An 18,969-nucleotide genomic window follows, 5' to 3' on the forward strand; every position below is an offset into this window, starting at 1 on the left:
CAGGTGTGAGTGTATCCTCCTCCAGCAGGTGGCGCTACAGCCTCGTGTTCACATCACTCATGTATTATCAGCTTTATTCAGTCACTTCATCAGTTTCTATCTAACAATATTTATGTGTAGTTTAGAATTTTGTTTTTTATATTTAACTTTTTTTTTTTGTAATGGAGGAGTTTATGGAATCTTTAGACCTTTTAAAAGTTTCTACTGAGTTTGTTGAGTCTTAATAATTATTTATTTTTTAACTTAATCAAAAGTTAACAGTTCACAGCAGATACTGAGATTAAATGATCTAAATATCAGTCGTCGCTCTATCGCTTTAATAATAATAATAATAATAATAATAATAATAATAATAATAATAATAATAATAATAATACTAATAATAATACTAATGCGATGCGATCCAGTGCTGACCTTTGACCTCCAGCACAAGCTCCGGTCTGGCATGGCTCCGGATGATCCCGTCACTCGAGACGCTCCAGAGCTGCTGCGGTGTTCCGGCTTCAGCGGAGAGAACCACTCTACTGCCAGACATCAGGCCACCAGAACTCACACACACACACACGTCCAGCAGAGCCTGACACACACACACACACACACAGACACACACACACACACACACACACAAACAAATTAATTACAAAATAATTAGTTTAAGCAGAAAGAGCTGAGGTGTGTGGTGGGTCAGTTTCTACCTTGCACTGCAGCTGACCGTCCTGATAGGTCCAGATCTGCTCAGCTCCGCCCGTTTCCTCGCTCACCTGGATACGCATCAGTTTGATGTCGTCCAATAATCCGATGACGGACATCAGAAGCCCCGCCTCTTTGTTCCGCAGACGGAAATGCACTTGTTTCTGTGCCAGTGAAACACAAACACATTGAGACTCGAATACACAGCAAATATTGATCCATCTCTCTTCTAGACACGCTGATAGCCCCGCCCCCAGGGCTCATGATTGGTCCCAGGAGCTGCAGTGGGTGGAGTCTCTCACCTGAATGAGCGGCCGAAGCGATCCTATTCGCAGCCAGGAGGAGAGTTTTGGCCAATCAGGAACGGCGCCAGGCTTCAGCAGGATCTGAGAGCCTCTGAAGTTAAGATCCTCATACAGAACCCAGCTGTCAATCACACACACACACACACACACAGAAACTATAAATGCATAGCACACATGAATATGAAGTAAAGGAGTGTGTGTTGTGTTGGATGGACTGCTGTGTCTGCTTCACACCGCTCTGTTGAATCTGACGAAGAGCTGAAGTTTTTCCACTCTCACATACTCAAAAACTAAGACTCGTTTCCAGCAGATATGTCAAATCTACAATCTGAATCACTGTGTTCATGGAGCCCAGATGAATGAGTGTGTGTGTGAGTGTGTGTGTGTTCCTCACATGCCGCCGAGCACCAGCACAGAAGATACTCTGGAGCAGCTGTGTGTGAGCTGCAGATTCACCGAAGCCGTCTTCAGCGGCGTCCTCCGTCCTCGGAGTCCAGATCGCTCGAACAGCAGCAGCGTCGGCACCGAGAGCTCCTGACACACACACACACACACACACACAGCTGTCAGAACACTACACACACCTCTGATGAAGCAGAGTCACATGTGACGCGTCTGAAAGAGACTCACGAGTCCCGTGGGCTGCAGAGACAGCACTGATGCGTCCGGCTCAGAGAAACCCATCGTCCTCAGATCAGGATAAAAACCCTCTTCCAGAACACACTGATGACCCGAGAAACACTCGCCGCTGAACGCCTGCCAGCTGCGCACACACACACACACACACACACGCGTGAGAGCAGAAACACACACACACACACACACACACAGACTGATGACGGAACAGATCTGACGAACCTGCCCGCATGAACCCTGCAGGAGCGCACACTGAAGCCGCTGGGGATTGTGGGTAACGAGTCCTTCAGCAGGACAGATGTTCCTCCGAATCCAGACTCAGAGAATAACTCCATCTATTACATCAACACAACCACTCGCCATATCAACACCTTCTTAAATTAGGATAATCAGAACAAAAATATATGTATGAAACAATAATTTGAAAATTAAATAATAACAATTATTTTATACCAAACTAAAAAATAAAAAGAATCTAATAATATATAAAAAATATGTATATATTTTTATAATTAATTATATGTAAATTTTTTTAGGTTTAATTAGAATCATGTAGATATGATATATAATAACTATAACTGAAATTCTATGTGTGTGTGCATATATAAAAATATTATTAATAATATTTTGTATTTAAAAATAATAATTAGGAATACAAATTGAAATAATGTTTTACTTAAAATATTTAAATAAATGTAATAATAATCATTTCAATAATAATAAAATTAAATGTTATTATTAATAATAAAATAATTAGTAAAATTGGAACAACATTATATATATATATATTAAAACCAGAACATAATAATAAAAACACACAAACAAACAATTCATTATTTTTTCAAAAGAAACTATTAATTAGAACAAAACATTTGAACAAAAAGAAGAAAGAAGAAGAAATAATAAATAAATAATAAAAGGGATTTTACAAACCTGGAAGTGGCAGGAGCTTTCCAGATTTTCCTGAAATATAAAATATTCAGATTATTAACTGATCTTGGGTCATTATTGTCCAGTTAGAGAAGCAGAACCGTCTCTATGTTGATGGTCAGATCGCGGTGTATTCATGACCCGGTCAGTCTCTCACCAGGATCACGGGGACGGCCGAGCAGACGCGGCTGTGGGAGGAGCCCCAGTCCTCCGGGCTTCCGTACAGACCCTTCTCCAGAACATACTGCTGACCCGTGAACCCGGGACCCTCGAACACCACCCACCTACAACACACCAACCACACGCATTCACTTCTGTCCTCGCTGAACGTTCTGAGATGATTTATTCAGCTTCAGAAAATATATAAATCTCAGTTTTAAAACAAGGACCCTTACGACTGGTTTTGAGGTCCAGGGTCTCATATAAGAAGAACGCAGCTGCAGTTTTGTTCTGAAGATGCTCAGTGTTTAGTGCTTTACATTCCTTGAAACCCAAACTGACATTTAATGCAGAAAAACTACAGCGTTTCCAAAATAATGAGACTCACAGAGCCAAGGAGCCACACATGTGCCTGAACAAATCCAGACCTGCCTTAATGCATGCATGCGTCTCACACACACACACACACACACACTCTCTCACACTCACGCAAACACACACACACACACACACACACACACACACACACACACTCACGCAAACACACACACACACACACGAACACAATTACAGAAATGCAGTCAATACGTCTTTGCCTTTACTGATGTTCTACCTCAGTTTTTCCAGTATAAATATATAAACATTCATTAATTAAGATATATTTACTGCAGAAACACAATGCATTAAAATAAATTGTAAATCAGAAAAATATCTGCCTCTGGAGTCAGACACATGAACTTGTTTTCACTGTAGATTCTATAGAAGTTTGTTTCCACCAGTGTTTTTCTTGGTAATTATAACAATAACAGTTTTGTTTTGTTTGCTTTTCAGTTTTATTTCAGTTTTTTTGTTTTTGCAAATTTGCAAGTTTTATATCTCTCAATTCAGTGTTTTTCCCCCACCACAGAGTTAAAATGCAAAAAGTAACTAAATTTCATCTTACAATTCAGTGTGTGTGTGTGTGTGTGTGTGTGTGTGTGTATTTATGTGTGTGACAGAGTGTGTGTGTGTGTGTATTTATGTGTGTGACAGAGGGTGTGTGTGTGTGTGTGTTGAGCACTTCAATTTAAAACCAGAAACATGCCTGTATGTGTTTAGAAATTTTGTTTGAAAGGCAGTGCCCTTCTCACACACACACACACACACACACACACACACTCCAGTAATTACAGGGAACCGCATGGATTGTGAGGAGCTCAGCAGCAAAAGCAAACACTCTTTCTATCGTTTCACATGATTTGCATTTCTGCTCGTCTGTTATTGTCATTTTCTGGCAGACTCTGTTGCTCTGATCAGCCCGAGGCCGACCTGTGTTCGTGTAGGCGTCACATGACCTGCTCGGGGCGGGAAACTATGTGCATTTACCTGAACAGGTGCGATCATGAGTTCTGTGGAAGCAGTAGCAGACTGAAACCAACGGCATGTAACTTTGAGCCAGTTTCTTGGTCGGACGGTTTTCTATTGATGAGCTGTCACTTCAGTGATGGACATCCTGATTGGCTGAAGAGAGTGCATTAGAGCCCGCCCACTGTTTGGTTCCAGAAATGTTTGCGTTGCTGATTTTTTTTTAGAAAATATATATATTTCGTATTTATTGCTATTATATAAACATTTAAATATTTTGACAGTAAAGCCGGTGCTTCATTAGAGTGGGCGGGCTTTGTTTACTGCAACTCTCTGATTGGTGGAATGTTACACACAGCATTATGGGTAATGTAGTTTTCCACCACAAATTCAGCCATTATATGCTGTCAATTTAGTTTTATGTTTTGTTCTGTTTTGTTTTTGACACAAAAAAAATAACTTTTAAGTTCACAATTATGTCTTTTTCCTCACAATCTCACAATGCTTCATGGGAGTGAATTTGCTCTCAGTTACTCTCTGATTGGTGGAATTTTCTCATAGAGCATCATGGGTAATGTAGTTTTTTGGCACAAATTCAGCCATTAAATTTGATATACAAACTGGTGGTTTAAACAGAAACAGGCACCATCGATTAACAATCCTGCAGCTCTTTAATGGTTTATAAGTTATTAAAAACCAAATTCTCCATGGTGTGTTTTTACGTCTGGTCTCTGTAATGAAGAAAGTGACTCACACTCCGGCCAGGACCTCGATGGAGCGCGTCTGCGGGCCGTAGCGTGTGTTCATGGCGTTATCCATCGGCTCCAGGAGGTCCATGCAGACGCCGCGCTCTGAGAAGTCCGGCTCACTAAACATCTTCATATGAGGGGAGGAGAAATCCTGAAAAACAAAGCATTTCACAGCCTTTAGTTGTCTTACATTAGAAAACAGTTGGCATGCGTTCGGCGCTGGCTCTGGTTCGGTAATTTCCTGCTATTGTGTGTCCAGAGCTCATAAACACTGCAGGTATACGCTGATGGATGTTGTGTAACGCGTTTGGCTGTTTACTATTTGTAGTAATAATGACTGATAGAGATCAGAGATGTGTAAAAATTTCTGAACTGATCCTAAATCAGTAACTCAGTTTGGGGTTCACCTGACCCCGGTCACAGGTGATGTTTACACAGCATGTGTTTATGAGTTCAACAGCTGGACAGAGCAGAACAGAGCAGAGCACTCAGTGTTTTATGGCTGCACACACCGGTGCTTTAAATGGGAAGTCAGAATTTCCTATTTACATTCATGCATTTAGCAGACGCTTACAAAGTGACTTACAAAACAGGAACAATTCCACAAACTGGGGTTTGTTAGCTGATGAACAGCTAATTATTAATTAACTCATATAAAAATAAAATTAAACTAAAATTCGCTTTAAATTTAAAAACACTTAAATTAACATGCGATAAAATAATTATCTGCATTAGTTAATTAATGCATTAATAACTTGTTAACTTGCCCAGTCATAATAATATTTTATATATATATATATATATATATATATATATATATATATATATATATATATATATATATACACATACACTATAATATAATATAAACATTACATAAATGTATATATTACTTTTATATTTTATTAGTTTTTGTTAAAGTAAAATAAATTTAAGATTAAAATGTTTTAATTTTCTTTTTAATGTTTCATTTACCTGGTAAATAATGCAAATTAACTTGGCTTTTACAAAATATGAAGACAAAATTTAACTACTAACCTAAAAGTTGTACCTGTTGCAGTTATACCTGTTATTGTTGTACCTGTTGTACCAGTTTTACCTGCGCTCACTCAAATCATTAACACATCCCTCCACATTGGTGTTCTTTCATTGTCATTTAGACAAACCCGTATAACTCCACTACTTAAGAAACCCACCCCCATCTCTTTTAGAGAACCACAGACTGGTTTTCCTTCCTCCATTCATTGCCAAAACACTTGAACGAGCTGTGTTCAAACAAGTCTCTTCCTTTCTCACACAGAACAATCTCCTTGACAGCAACAAATCTGGCTTCAGAAGTGGACATTCAGCTGAGACGGCCTTGCTCTCAGTTGTTGAAGCTCTAAGACTGGCAAGAGCAGAATCCAAATATTCAGTACTTATCCTGCTTGATCTGTCCGCTGCTTTTGACACGGTTAACCACCAGATCCTCCTATCAACCCTACTGACAAAGAGCATCTCAGGAACAACACTTCAATGGTTTGAGTCTTATCTTTCAGATAGGTCCTTCAAAGTATCTTGGAGAGGTGAGGTGTCCAAGTCTCAACATCTAACTACTGGGGTGCCTCAGGGCTCAGTTCTTGGACCACTTCTCTTCTCTGTCTACATGGCATCATTAGGTTCTGTCAGTCAGAAACATGGCTTTTCATACCACTGCTATGCTGATGACACTCAACTCTACCTCTCATTCCATCCTGATGATCCGACGGTAGCTATTCGCATCTCAGCTTGTCTAACAGACATTTCTTCCTGGATGATGGACCATCACCTTCAACTTAACTTTGCCAAGACAGAACTGCTTGTGATTCCAGCAAACCCATCGTTTCATCACAATTTCACCATCCAGACTTTCACAGACTCTTTCATTAAGTTCCCTCCGGGTGGAATGACCTGCACAACTCAATCCACATCTTCAAGAAACGTTATCTGACCCTCTAACTCTAGCACTGTCTATTCTAATTCTATACTTACAAAAAAAAAATTGTCCCTTTTAGACTTTTAGTCCCTTTTAGCACACAAATTGATTTCTTTAAAAAAATTAAGACTAGCATTTCTAATCTTTTTGTATTCTATCTGTTTTCTTTTTATTTATTAGACAATTAACAAAAAAGTTCTCTAACACTAGCTTGCTCTATTGTTTTTCTATTCTATTAATATAATAATATAAAAACCTGTTATAGCACTTGCATATCATTGTTCTTTTGTTAGTTTTGATTACTTCCATTGTCCTCATTTGTAAGTTGCATTGGATAAAAGCGTCTGCTAAATGATTAAATGTAATTGTAAAATCTCAGGAGGTAGTCCACTAGACAAATCCGGTGAATGATTTACTTTAAAATATTTTCCACTCAGAAATTGCAAATACGTTTCACAAATTATTACAAAGAAACAAAAAGTAACATACTGAATTTAAACATGAAATTTTGAAGTAAAAATACATTATCCTTGAGTTTTAAGCTTCAGAACTCATCAAACGCCCTTACAGCTTAAGCACAACATGACTAATCACCCAGCTAGTGAAGCGTGGTGACCGATGGCTAGTAAAGATGAGACTCACCATGAAAACGGGCCGTAGAGAGAGGAGTTGTTCCCCCGTTCCGCCCCAGTCTGTCCAGTCCAAATACTCTCCTTCCTCCAGAACGAACTGCTGCCCCTCGAAACCTTCGTCATCGTATCCCACCCACCTGAGACGAGAAGAGAGTAAAGCATCCAACAGCAGTGTCGGGAGTAACACATTACAAGTAACACTACTTGATCAGATTAGTTACAAGAAGTAACTAGTAACATAACGCATTACAAATAATGCTAGTTACGTAATCGGATTACTTTTTCACAGTAACTAGTAACGTAATGCATTACAAGTAATGCTAGTTACGTAATCAGATTACTTGTTACAATTAACTAGTAACAATGCACTACAAGTAATTCAAGTTCCATAATCGGATTACTTTTTTTTTTTACAAGTAACTAGTAATCTAACGCCTTACAAGTAACACTAGTAACATAATCAAATTACTTTTTTACAGTAACCAGTAATGTAACATATTACAAGCAATGCTAGTTATGTAATCAGATTACTTGTTACAATTAACTAGTAACAATGCACTACAAGTAATTCAAGTTACGTAATCAGATTACTTTTTTTACAAGTAACTAGTAATATAACGCCTTACAAGTAACACTAGTTACATAATCAAATTATTTTTTCACAGTAACTAGTAATGTAACGTATTGCAAGTAATGCTAGTTACGTAATCAGATTATTTTTTTACAGTAACTAGTAACAATGCACTACAAGTAACGCTAGTTATGCAGTCAGCTTACTTTTTACAAGTGACTAGTAATGTAACATTACTAATAACACTAGTTATGTAATCAGATTACTTGCTACAATTAACTAGTAACAATGCAAGTACAAGTTATTCAAGTTACGTAATCAGATTACTTCTTTTTACAAGTAACTAGTAATATAACGCCTTACAAGTAACGCTAGTTACATAATCAGATTACTTTTTCAAGTAATGAGTTACTTTAAATTCACAAGAAAATATCTGAGATACTTTTTTCAAAAAAGTAATGACAGTTGAGAAAAGAATGCAGAAAATGCTAATTCTTATTCAGTATTTTTGTCTTGTTTTAGAGTGCAAGTATCTACAACACCCTTGAAAGGTTTGATTAATTAAAAAATCTAACTGTAATATAATAATATAATATAATACACATGAGAGGTTGCTCTGAAATAAAAACACTGTAAGTTTCAGAGCTCAGAACTAACATTCTTTGATGAAGAAACCATACTAAGATTATAAGCGCAACTCCGGAAATATAAAATAATTAAAAAAAGGCATTTCATGACCTCTTTAAAAGAAACTTTTACTTGAGAAGCAAAATTACTTCAAGACTTGTTTTCTTAAAAAGGGATCAAAATGAAGTGAGTTTATGCTCAAAACAAGAATGAATATCTGCCAATGGCTGAATTTATTTTTCGATCACTTTTTAAGACTTTTCAGTCATTTTGCTCAATAAACAATGTTAGTTGTTTTAAGGACGTTTGAATGTTTGCAATGGAAAACAAGACATAAATACTGAGGATAAACCTCTGGGTTCAGGACTCACAGGCCTCCGAGGATCTTGAGTGATTCCACACAGTTCAGTCCGTGATCGTCCGGGTCGCTCGGGTCTGTTTCTGTCCTGGTGAAGGAGAAGACGTCTCCCTGAACCTCCATGCATCGGCCCTCCAGACCGGCCTTCTCATACAACACGGCCTGAGACACCGAGCCATGAAGAAATCACACTCTGACCTCAGTGTTAACCATTTCTGGTACAAATATCTAGCACTCTTAAATCAGGAAACTAAGTCTTACGAAAAAATGTATCAAAATTAAGTACGTTTAAGTGCAAAACAAGAACAAATATCTGCCAATGGAGTAAATAAACTTGTTTTCCCTTTGAATTCAGTTGATTTTTCTGACTCTGATATTTGTTTTTGTTTTAAGCATAAACACGTAAATCTAATGCATTCGTATATATTCAGTCACTGTGCTTCTGCGGTAAATGTATGTTTTCAATATTTGTCCTGTAAGACATGACAAAACATACTGAGGAAGAGAAGTCACTGAAACTCACAAACCTTGACTGCGTTTGGCTTCTCGACCTTCAGAGCGCCCTGGAAAACAAGCAGAGTTCTGGTGACACACTGCGTGATGACTGCAGACGGGTGAATAACGCTAGGGTGTGATTCTTACCATTCTCAGAGGTCTCAGAGAGCCGACCACGGGCGACGGGAAACCCCAGGCCTCCGGGAACGGATACTCTCCAGCCTCCAGAACCGCCAGAAGACCCTGGAAACCTGGATCACTGTAAACCATCCACCTGCAGAGCAGAGACGACAGCTGTCAATCATCCGTCACCTGATCACCTGACCGAGATCACCTTCAGTGGTTTTTATCTACTTCATCTCTCAACAGACTACACAAACAAACACAACTGACCTATTGCATTAAATGCTATTTTGACTTAAAACAAACAAATATGAATATGTTGTTCTGTAAATATTCCTGGTTGTTGTTGTTGTTGTTGTTGTGTTCTGCTGCTGTAAATCATTCACCTCCACCCTCCTCAACAATCTGTGATTTTCTCTTTCTATTCCTGCTTACATTCCTGCCATAGCTTTCATCTGCCATTCTGCCCTATTCCTGATTATTCCTGTCTTTCCTCTGTGTTTTTGTCACACACACACACACACACACACACACACACAAAAACAATATATTTAGAGTTTCCAAGGATTGTGTGTGACTGAAGTGTCTGTATCTGACACTTTAATAATTATTAGCATGCTATTTTCCTCTTTCTGTCTGTTATAAACACTACTGAGAGCATCAGAATGAGTTTTTGTGCTATAGTCTGAGTGCAGGGTTCTGATATTGTTTATATGGCTCAGCGTGACTAATGCTGTGACTCAAACGCTCTTATGAAGCATAACATACTCATGAATCATCACCAGGAATCCAGTCATTATGTTCTCACAACACAGTCTATGTACTGTACATACAGTTTAGAACTTAACTCTTGTTCTGTATGTGCACAGTTCAGTTATTTAAGATAATTTAAGAGTGACGACCGCATTCTACAACCGTATTGATTTCAGATAAAATCTGGTACTGGCAACCGCATTTACAGTGTGTACAGAACTGAACTGCATAAATAGTAAATAACATATTTAAATGTGTAATACAAGAAATCACAGGGAAGGAGGTATGTCTTGACCCAGGGTTGCCAGATAATGAGCAGAATAATATTTAAGTATACTTGACTTATACTTAAAAAAAGTCTAAATATATCTGAGCTACAGCTACTCTGGAAATCCATGTTTTCATTGTTGTGCATTAGGGGGCGCTATCCCAAAACAACAGATGCTTCCACATGTAATGTCACGAATCAGACAAAAAACACCATCAAAACTGTGTAACGTTTTGGAATTATACAATTATGACCCATGAAGAGTTAACGACGGCCAAGCATTTTGGGATGCTGTAATTCATTCATAGTCTTTTTTTCGGCCTTTGGTTCTAAATGTTATTTATTTATTTCTTCATTTGTTTTTTTTTTATGAAACTTGCCCACATTCAAGTGTTTACTAAAAATAATGAAGCTAGAATAAAATGCTTTTGTTAACCAGCAAATACCCGGTTCTTTCTTTTGATGTTTGAATGTTCGGATGCCTATTCATATAACAACACGTACAAATTAATGCCTAAATAGAGACATAGAGTATTGAAATTGAAAGGTATTGAAAGGTAACTTGCCCAGTTCTCCAAAACAGAAAATTAATCATAATAAATTTTTTGTAAGCACTCAGTAAAGATGTGCAAGTCAAGAGCTTCACATTGACAACACACACCCCAGTAAACGCTCAAGGTCCGAGCAGAACTTACAGGCCACTGTGGACTTTGATGGAGCCGGTGCTCTGAGGACGGTTAAAACTGCCCACTTCCACAGTTTCATCCACAAACTCAGAGCTTCTGCCCATTCCAGCGGGCTCGGTGAACAGCTCTATCCGGGGAGGAGTGTAGTCCTGCAGAAACATACAGGAAAACACAGCAGTCACTCCCATCTCTTTTGACCTTTGGTTATTGTGTTCAAAACAATAATTTCAAGAAGGTCACTTACTATGACAGCCAGTCGAATTGAGCCAATGACCACAGGGGCAGATGTTTCTTCACCCTCTTCTGTCCATTGATTGGGCAGTTCTATAACTCCTTCCTCTTCCAGAGGGATGCATCGTCCCTCAAATCCCGGTTTCTCATATAATATCCAGCTACGAGAGGCCAAAATGCACAGTTAAATCTATTCAACTGAAAAGCCCAGTATTTGTTCACCATAGATGCCACTTACCATCCTCTGACCACTTTAACAGATATGACACTGGACAGTTTCATGTGTGTGGCATCAGGTTGATCCCTGTAGAACTCAAAGGACTGACCGCTGAACTGATGGTGCTCAAATATCACAATCTGACGGCCACAAAACGTCAAATTAGGGCCCAAGATGTCACATATTTTTACTTGCATGTTTAAAGCATAAATAAAATCAACTTGTTATGCAAATAGAGCAGGTTTACAGGTATGAAATTCTCTGATAGTTCAAGGGTTTGAAATTCTTGCAAACCTTTCCAGGACGCCGGTGGATTCCGCGAGAAGCTGGAATCTGAAAGACAAAACGCTGTGGTTAAGAGAGTAATGCAGGTTATTGGATTGCAAATGTTTCAGAATATTTAACCAAACAGACAAACTGTCAAAAACATGAGCCAATGATAACCCAAAGATTTTACCCTGTTCAAAGGTTCAACAAGTTGAACAAGTTTTGTTCAACAAACTTCAAATCTCCCACATCGTCATGTACAAATATGGACACGCATGAATAACAAGCTGGCATGCAGAGCTATTGCAGCTATGAACATAATTATATTTAGCATTTACAAAGAAAATACGCATTTGTTATGGACTCATACATTTGGAAGTTTTCGCTGAGGTTTAGCTTGAGGGATCTGAGCCGCTGGAACTACAGGTGCCGGAGGAATCGTCTCTTCTGGGATCTTCCCTTCAGCTACGTCAACAGCCTTATTCAGATCCACTAGACCAGGAACTGAGGCACTTTCTCTAGCCATCTAACCAGAACACACAAATATACACACACAGAACAACTCTATTGTAAAACATCACTTAGCACTAGCTTAGGATATGAATGTATGCAAGTATGTGTTGTTGCTGTGGTCATTGTGATGAATGAGGGATGGCTGACCAGTGGGTTGATCTTATTTGATGGTTGAGTGTTTTCAGGTTCCTCAGGAAGAAATTTCTCCAGGAAACAAGGCAACATTATGTCATCAAAGCAAGGACATGGTGGAGAAGCATTCACATCTACTGTAGCTGTTTTCAGGGCATCATCAGAACCAGTCTGGGTACAATTGAGAAGCAGTGATTCATTAGAGTCTGTAAACATAGTGACTGTGGGGTCTCTTGAAGTTTTTTGGAGATCAGGTATTATTGCAGGTCCATCATCCTTGATAAGTTTAAGATCATCCTGGGAACCAGACTGGGTATAACTAGGCGCCAGAGGTGTATTAGCGTCTGTTAACGTGGTGATTGAAGGGTCTAATGAAGTTATTTTTAAGTCAGATGTCAGTGTAGGTCCATCATCTGTAGTGGGTTTCAGTACAACCTGGGAATCAGTCTGGGAACCACTGGGAGGAGTAGAGGCATTAAGGTCAGGTGTCATGGCAAGTCCATCATTCTGGGAACCAGACTGAGTACAACTAGGTGAAGGAGCATTAGTGTCTGTTAAAATTGTGATTGGAAGGTCTGCTGAAGTTGTTTTCGAGTCAGGTGCCAGGGTAGGTCCAATATCTTTCATAGGTTTCAGCACAACTTGGGAACTGGTCTGGGAATCACTGGGGGGCGTAGGAACATTAGTGTCTGTAAACATGGTGACTGAAGGGTCTACTGAATTTGCTTTCAAGTCAGGTGCAAGAGTAGGTCCATCATCTTTTGTAGGAGTCGGTACAACCTGGGAACTAGCTTGGCTACCACTAGAGTCTTTTAATAGAGAGACTGTGGGGTCTCTTGAAGACGTTTTGAGGTCAGGTGTCATGGCAAGCCCAATGTCCGAGCTAGATTTTAGAATAACCTGAGAACCAGACAGTGTATCGTGGCTGTTATTCTTAACTAGGGTTTCCGCTATTGGGACCAATTTGGTTGGTTCTATAGTCGGGGCTAGCTGTAATTCTGGAGGTGCTGTATACCCAGAACCATCGCTGGGTGATAACAGTCCACCTGAAGGACTCTCAGTGGGGCTTAAAAACTCCATTCGTCTTCCTTTACTGGGGCTGCGTAGAACGCTGACGATAGAGCATCTCTCCAAACGAGATTTTGGCTTCAGTTTTTCTGTTGTATTTACATCTGTTCCCTCCACTTTTTCTTCCTCTACCTTTTCAGACCCCTTCCTTGCTCTCTGAAAGATAACGGACCTCGTGAGGATGCTCTCTCGTTTTGGTTTGATCTCTGCGTCCTTGACTTCTGCAGCTTGACTCTTTGATTTTGAACTTGAAGGCAAATCCAAAATGAATTCTCTCCTTCGCCTCAAGCCATACTGGAACTCCTCCGGATCAAAGGGTTTCTCAAAGTGGTCTTCTTTGATGGCAGGCATGGCAAACGGAGGTGCTTGCAGACGATGCTTATTGTGTTTGCGTAGGGGAAGATTGAATGGCATTGCTAGCCTTTTCACATTTGCAATGAAGTCATCTGGGTCAAACTCTCCCGATGTGTTCAGGAGGTTGGTCTCACTCGCAGAGGAGCTCAGCTTGGGATCTGGAATCAACAGCTTCTTCTTTAAAGGACGTTGGTGATCCACATCGAGCCAGCTAGACGGAGAGTCCCTGCTTTGGGAGGAGCTTCCGGGTGCAGCAGGGATTTGTGGAAGGTGAAAGGGTTTGAGGATAAATTCATTTTTTCTTGTGGATGGAGTTGTAGATTTAATGGAGAAGATCTTCTCTTTCGCTGAGACTTCAGGACCCAAGGGCTTTTCTGGTGAAGGTGTGGCCTTGCTACTATCATTGTCTGGTGGTGATATTGTCTTTTCTTTGGATGAAGGAAGTGGAGTTATATTATTTCCATTGATAGAGGTTAGGGGGGAATGGGATGATGTTGGTAGTGGTGTGGTCTTTTCATTTTTAGTAGTGATATCAATGGAGACTGGTGGATTGGTTGAAGATTGTAGAGGTGCAGCATTTTCTTTAGTTGTGGCTTGTGGAGGTGTGGTCTTGTCATTATTTAAGACTGATGGTGGTTTGGTCGCATCATCACCTGAGCCTAATAAAGAGGAGGCAAACTCAATGGTTGATGATGCAGATGGAGTGGTCTTTTCATTATCTGAGCCAGATAATGTGGAGGTTGTCTCAATAGTTGGTCCTGGTATAGGTTTGGCTTTTTCATTGGATAATGCTGTGGGAGGGGTGTTCTTTTCATTAGCCAGGCCAGTCAAAGTGGAGATTGTATCATTAGTTGAGGCTGGTGGAGGTGTGGTTCTCTCTTTGGAGTCTAATGAAGATGTAGTTTTTTCATTAGTTGAGGTTGGTGAAGGTTTGTTCTTGTCATCATTGGAGCTTAATGTAGCAGAGATTGTCTCAGTGATTGATGCTGGTAGGGGAGCAGTCTTTTTTTGGGAGGTTGTTTTATTGGTTGAGGATTGTGGAGATGTGGTCTCTTCATTAGTTGTCCATTTATTACTTGACTCTATTGTAGCTGTGTTCTTTTCATTAGTTGAGGCTGTTGAAGGCACTGTCTTATCATTAGCTGAGTCAGGGAAGGCAGAGACTGTCTCATTAGTTGAGGCTGGATGAAGTTTGCTTATGTCGTCACTGGAGCTTAATGTAGCAGAGAGTGTCTCGGTGGTTGATGCTGGTGGAGGTGTAGTCTTTTCTTTAGGCGAGGCAGGTAAAGTGGAGGTTGTGCCATTGGTTGAGGCTTGTGGGGATATGGTATTTTCATTAGTTGTCATTTTGCTAGTTGACTCTGATGGAGTTGTGTCATTTTCATTAGATGAGGCTGGTGGAGGTTTGTTCTTTTCATCACTGGAGGCTAATGAAGTGGAAGGAGACCTAACGGTTAATGAGGCAGATGGTATGGTTTGTACATTATCGGATAATGTGCAAGTTGTCTCAATGGTTGGTGCTGGTAGAGGCGTGGCTGAATCAATGCCTGATGCTGTTGGAGGCGAGGTCAGTTCAGTAGTTGATCCCCTTAGGGGCGCGGTCTGTTCATTTGATGCTCCTGCTGGGGGAGTAGTCTTTTCGTTAGCTGATGCTGTTGGAGGCGTGGTCTGTTCATTAGCTGATGCTGTTGGAGGCGTGGTCTGTTCATTAGCTGATCCTGTTGGAGGCGTGGTCTGTTCATTAGCTGATGCTGTTGGAGGCGTGGTCTTTTCATTAGCTGATGCTGTTGGAGGCGTGGTCTGTTCATTAGCTGATCCAGTTGGAGGGGTGGTCTTTTCGTTAGCTGATCCTGTTGGAGGCGTGGTCTGTTCATTAGCTGATGCTGTTGGAGGCGTGGTCTGTTCATTAACTGATGCTGTTGGAGGCGTGGTCTGTTCATTAGCTGATGCTGTTGGAGGCGTGGTCTGTTCATTAGCTGATGCTGTTGGAGGCGTGGTCTGTTCATTAGCTGATCCTGTTGGAGGCGTGGTCTGTTCATTAGCTGATGCTGTTGGAGGCGTGGTCTGTTCATTAGCTGATGCTGTTGGAGGCGTGGTCTGTTCATTAGCTGATGCTGTTGGAGGCGTGGTCTGTTCATTAGCTGATGCTGTTGGAGGCGTGGTCTGTTCATTAGCTGATCCTGTTGGAGGCGTGGTCTGTTCATTAGCTGATGCTGTTGGAGGCGTGGTCTCTTCATTAGCTGATGCTGTTGGAGGCGTGGTTTCATTAGCTGATGCTGTTGGAGGCGTGGTCTGTTCATTAGCTGATGCTGTTGGAGGCGTGGTCTGTTTATTAGCTGATCCTGTTGGAGGCGTGGTCTGTTCATTACTTGTGACAGGCAAAACAGAGATTGTCTCATCAGTTGAGGCTGGTTGAGGTTTGTTTTCATCATCATCGGTGGATGCTGATAGACCTGTAGCATTTTCTTTAGTTGAGGTAGGCAAAGTGGAGGTTTTCTCATTGGTTGAGGCTGGTGGAGATGTGTTTTTTTCGACAGTTGTTGGTTTTTCAGGAGTGGTTATTACATTGGTAGAGGTTGGTGGAAGAGTGGTCTTTTCATTATTAGTTTTTTTATTAGCTGAGTTTGACAAAGTTGTGTTCTCGTTATCACCGAAAGCTTTATCATCTTTTGGGGCTGGTTCAGCGGTGACCTGGCCAGATTGCTCAGTACATGTTTCAGAGGCTTTGGATGACAAGGAAGTGGGCTTCTTTTTTGATATTTCAGATTTATTTTCAAGGCTAGAGCAAAGTGCATTTTCTTCCACCTGCACAGTGTGTATATCTCCATTTATTACAGATGTAATTTCTGTGCCGGTGATTTCACTCCGGGTTTCCTTGGTGCCTCCATTTTTAATATCAGTGCTAGGCTGTTGTAAATCACTTTTATTAGACACTGCCTGTGTTTTCTGTTCTTCTCCGCTCTCTGATTGGTTTTGTAGGGGTGGCTCATCTCTTTTGAGACCGCCTTCCTCTGTAGAGGGAATTTGAGGTGAAATTATGGCATCCGTATTTTCATTCTGGTCTTTGACCAGTGTAGGGTTTGGTGTTGCCGGTGTCCTACTTGTAGTAGTAGAGTTTTCTTTAGTCTGATCAGACAATTCAGAGTTTAACTCTGTAGTCTGATTCTCTTTACCATCATTGGTTGGCAAAACTGTAGTGTCTTCCTGTCTCACAGCTGAGGTGTTCTTTGATTTACCGTGTTTAGTCGTCTTTGTTGTAATTGCTTCTTCTTCATTCTGCTTGGTTGGCTTTGATGTACTGACTTCAGTACTATTTTGGTTTGTCTTGGATGGTGTTTGTGCTGATTTTGGCTCACTTTCAGTGGTATTTTCAGTTTTTTTCTCAGGTAAGACCAGCGTATCCGTCTCACTCCCTCTGTTTCGCATGGCTTCTCTCCTGGAAGCTGTAGTGCTGTTATTGGCTGGCTCAGAGCAGTCTTTAGCGTTGGCCTCCTTCAAGTCCTCCAGGGACGGTGGTTTCTCTTCTTTTGTCACAGATGGATCTGGTTTCCCTGACTCTCCAAACGATGTGTTTACAATCACGTCTCTGTTCCTCTTCCCCTGTCCTTCTGAGCGCTCATGACCAAGCTGCTTTTTCAGTTTCTCTTCCGTTTTTGAGTCAATCTCTGTCCGCTCTGTCTTCTCTTCATTTGAGCTATGCTGCTTCTCGTCCTTGCTTTTAATTTCTTTAGGAAATTTTGTGTCCGCATGTGGAGAGTCTGATATTTTCTTTGTGCTTTGTATAATTTCTGCTGCTTTCTCCAAACTTGGAGGGACTTTAGGTGTTTTGGTTACGGCCTCCCTAGAAGAGTCGGGTCTTTCTTTATCAGAATACTGCTCTGTGGTCTTTACAATGTCTACAGGAGGTTTGTCTTTGGTGGGGCTCCGCGGATCTTTGCCCCGACGCTTTTTAGATCGTGAGCTGGTCTGGTTTGGTGATTTCACCTCTGGTGTCTCATCAGTAGGTGATGAAACCATTGGCGGAGAATCCAGCTCTTTATTCCCAATGTTTGAGTCACTTGTGCTTTGTGTTGCATTGTGGGATTTGGAGTCTGTTTGATCTATGTTTAAATGAGGTTTGGATTTAACCTTTGGCTCTCCGCTGGTATCTGTCTTTGCTGTAGATTTTTCAAAACGTTCAGATTGCAATATTTCAGCAGTTTTTGAATGTCCTTCACTCAGCGTATGACCAGACGGCAAAGTCAGATTATCTCCCCCCTTCCGTCCTGCATTAAAATTCATCGCCCTCTCTTTAACCGTCTGGTTTGGAGGTGCAGAACTGGACCGGGCTCCGGCACGTTCTGTGAAAAGACGACTGGCCACATTTCGAGCTGGAGAAATATCCAGGTGACGCAGGTTTGTGGAGCTGCTGACTGCATTGGTGGCTCCTCTCTCAAACAGACTGATCTTGTCTGCGATTCGGCCTTTGGACTTCACATTGGTGCCATCCGCTCTGTCCTCTGGATATCTGTAAAATAAAGAATAAAGGTCAAAACTGGGTCGAATGTCAAGTTCACACTTTTCACATTAGTATCTACTCCCTTCATTAGCTTTTGACTCATTATCTTTCCTCTTTCTTTGCTCTTCCTTGTTTGAAATCTTCAGTTCTTTCTCTCTGCTTGAAGCAAGCCATAAATACATTAAGAAAGTCAATTGCCCTTCTTCATTAGCATTCATTGAAAGTGACTAGCATGAACTGCAAGATAAAATTTCAAAAGCTACAAAACAAGATTACAAGCTGATTCCTGATTCTTTGAAGTGAATGAGAGATTACTGTTAAGCTACAAAAAGCAAGAATAGCATAAAAATGCATCATAAAAGTTATGACTCTAGTGCAATCTTCTTAAGTAATATATGCTTGTGTAAGG

General features: G+C 40.6%; 1 protein-coding gene across 3 annotated transcripts in view; it reads right to left on the minus strand.

Moving 5' to 3' along the window:
- Positions 1 to 18,969, minus strand: part of LOC127956226 (beta/gamma crystallin domain-containing protein 1-like) — a 77,929-nt gene that overhangs the window by 1,637 nt on the left and 57,323 nt on the right. For all 3 annotated transcript variants that reach the window (XM_052554030.1, XM_052554028.1, XM_052554029.1), the window contains exons 3-22: positions 16,432 to 18,569; positions 12,656 to 16,269; positions 12,366 to 12,521; positions 12,023 to 12,061; positions 11,750 to 11,868; positions 11,525 to 11,672; positions 11,290 to 11,429; positions 9,598 to 9,724; positions 9,483 to 9,518; positions 8,969 to 9,117; positions 7,410 to 7,536; positions 4,819 to 4,964; positions 2,719 to 2,845; positions 2,565 to 2,594; positions 1,854 to 1,966; positions 1,626 to 1,758; positions 1,390 to 1,529; positions 993 to 1,116; positions 696 to 854; positions 415 to 577 (exon numbers count right to left, since the gene is read on the minus strand). In XM_052554030.1, the coding sequence (XP_052409990.1) occupies positions 415 to 577; positions 696 to 854; positions 993 to 1,116; positions 1,390 to 1,529; positions 1,626 to 1,758; positions 1,854 to 1,966; positions 2,565 to 2,594; positions 2,719 to 2,845; positions 4,819 to 4,964; positions 7,410 to 7,536; positions 8,969 to 9,117; positions 9,483 to 9,518; positions 9,598 to 9,724; positions 11,290 to 11,429; positions 11,525 to 11,672; positions 11,750 to 11,868; positions 12,023 to 12,061; positions 12,366 to 12,521; positions 12,656 to 16,269; positions 16,432 to 18,569 (7,928 nt within the window). The remainder of the gene's footprint in view (positions 1 to 414; positions 578 to 695; positions 855 to 992; positions 1,117 to 1,389; positions 1,530 to 1,625; positions 1,759 to 1,853; positions 1,967 to 2,564; positions 2,595 to 2,718; positions 2,846 to 4,818; positions 4,965 to 7,409; positions 7,537 to 8,968; positions 9,118 to 9,482; positions 9,519 to 9,597; positions 9,725 to 11,289; positions 11,430 to 11,524; positions 11,673 to 11,749; positions 11,869 to 12,022; positions 12,062 to 12,365; positions 12,522 to 12,655; positions 16,270 to 16,431; positions 18,570 to 18,969) is intronic.

This window comes from Carassius gibelio, chromosome B4 (assembly GCF_023724105.1).
Source record: "Carassius gibelio isolate Cgi1373 ecotype wild population from Czech Republic chromosome B4, carGib1.2-hapl.c, whole genome shotgun sequence".
NCBI lineage: Eukaryota > Metazoa > Chordata > Actinopteri > Cypriniformes > Cyprinidae > Carassius > Carassius gibelio.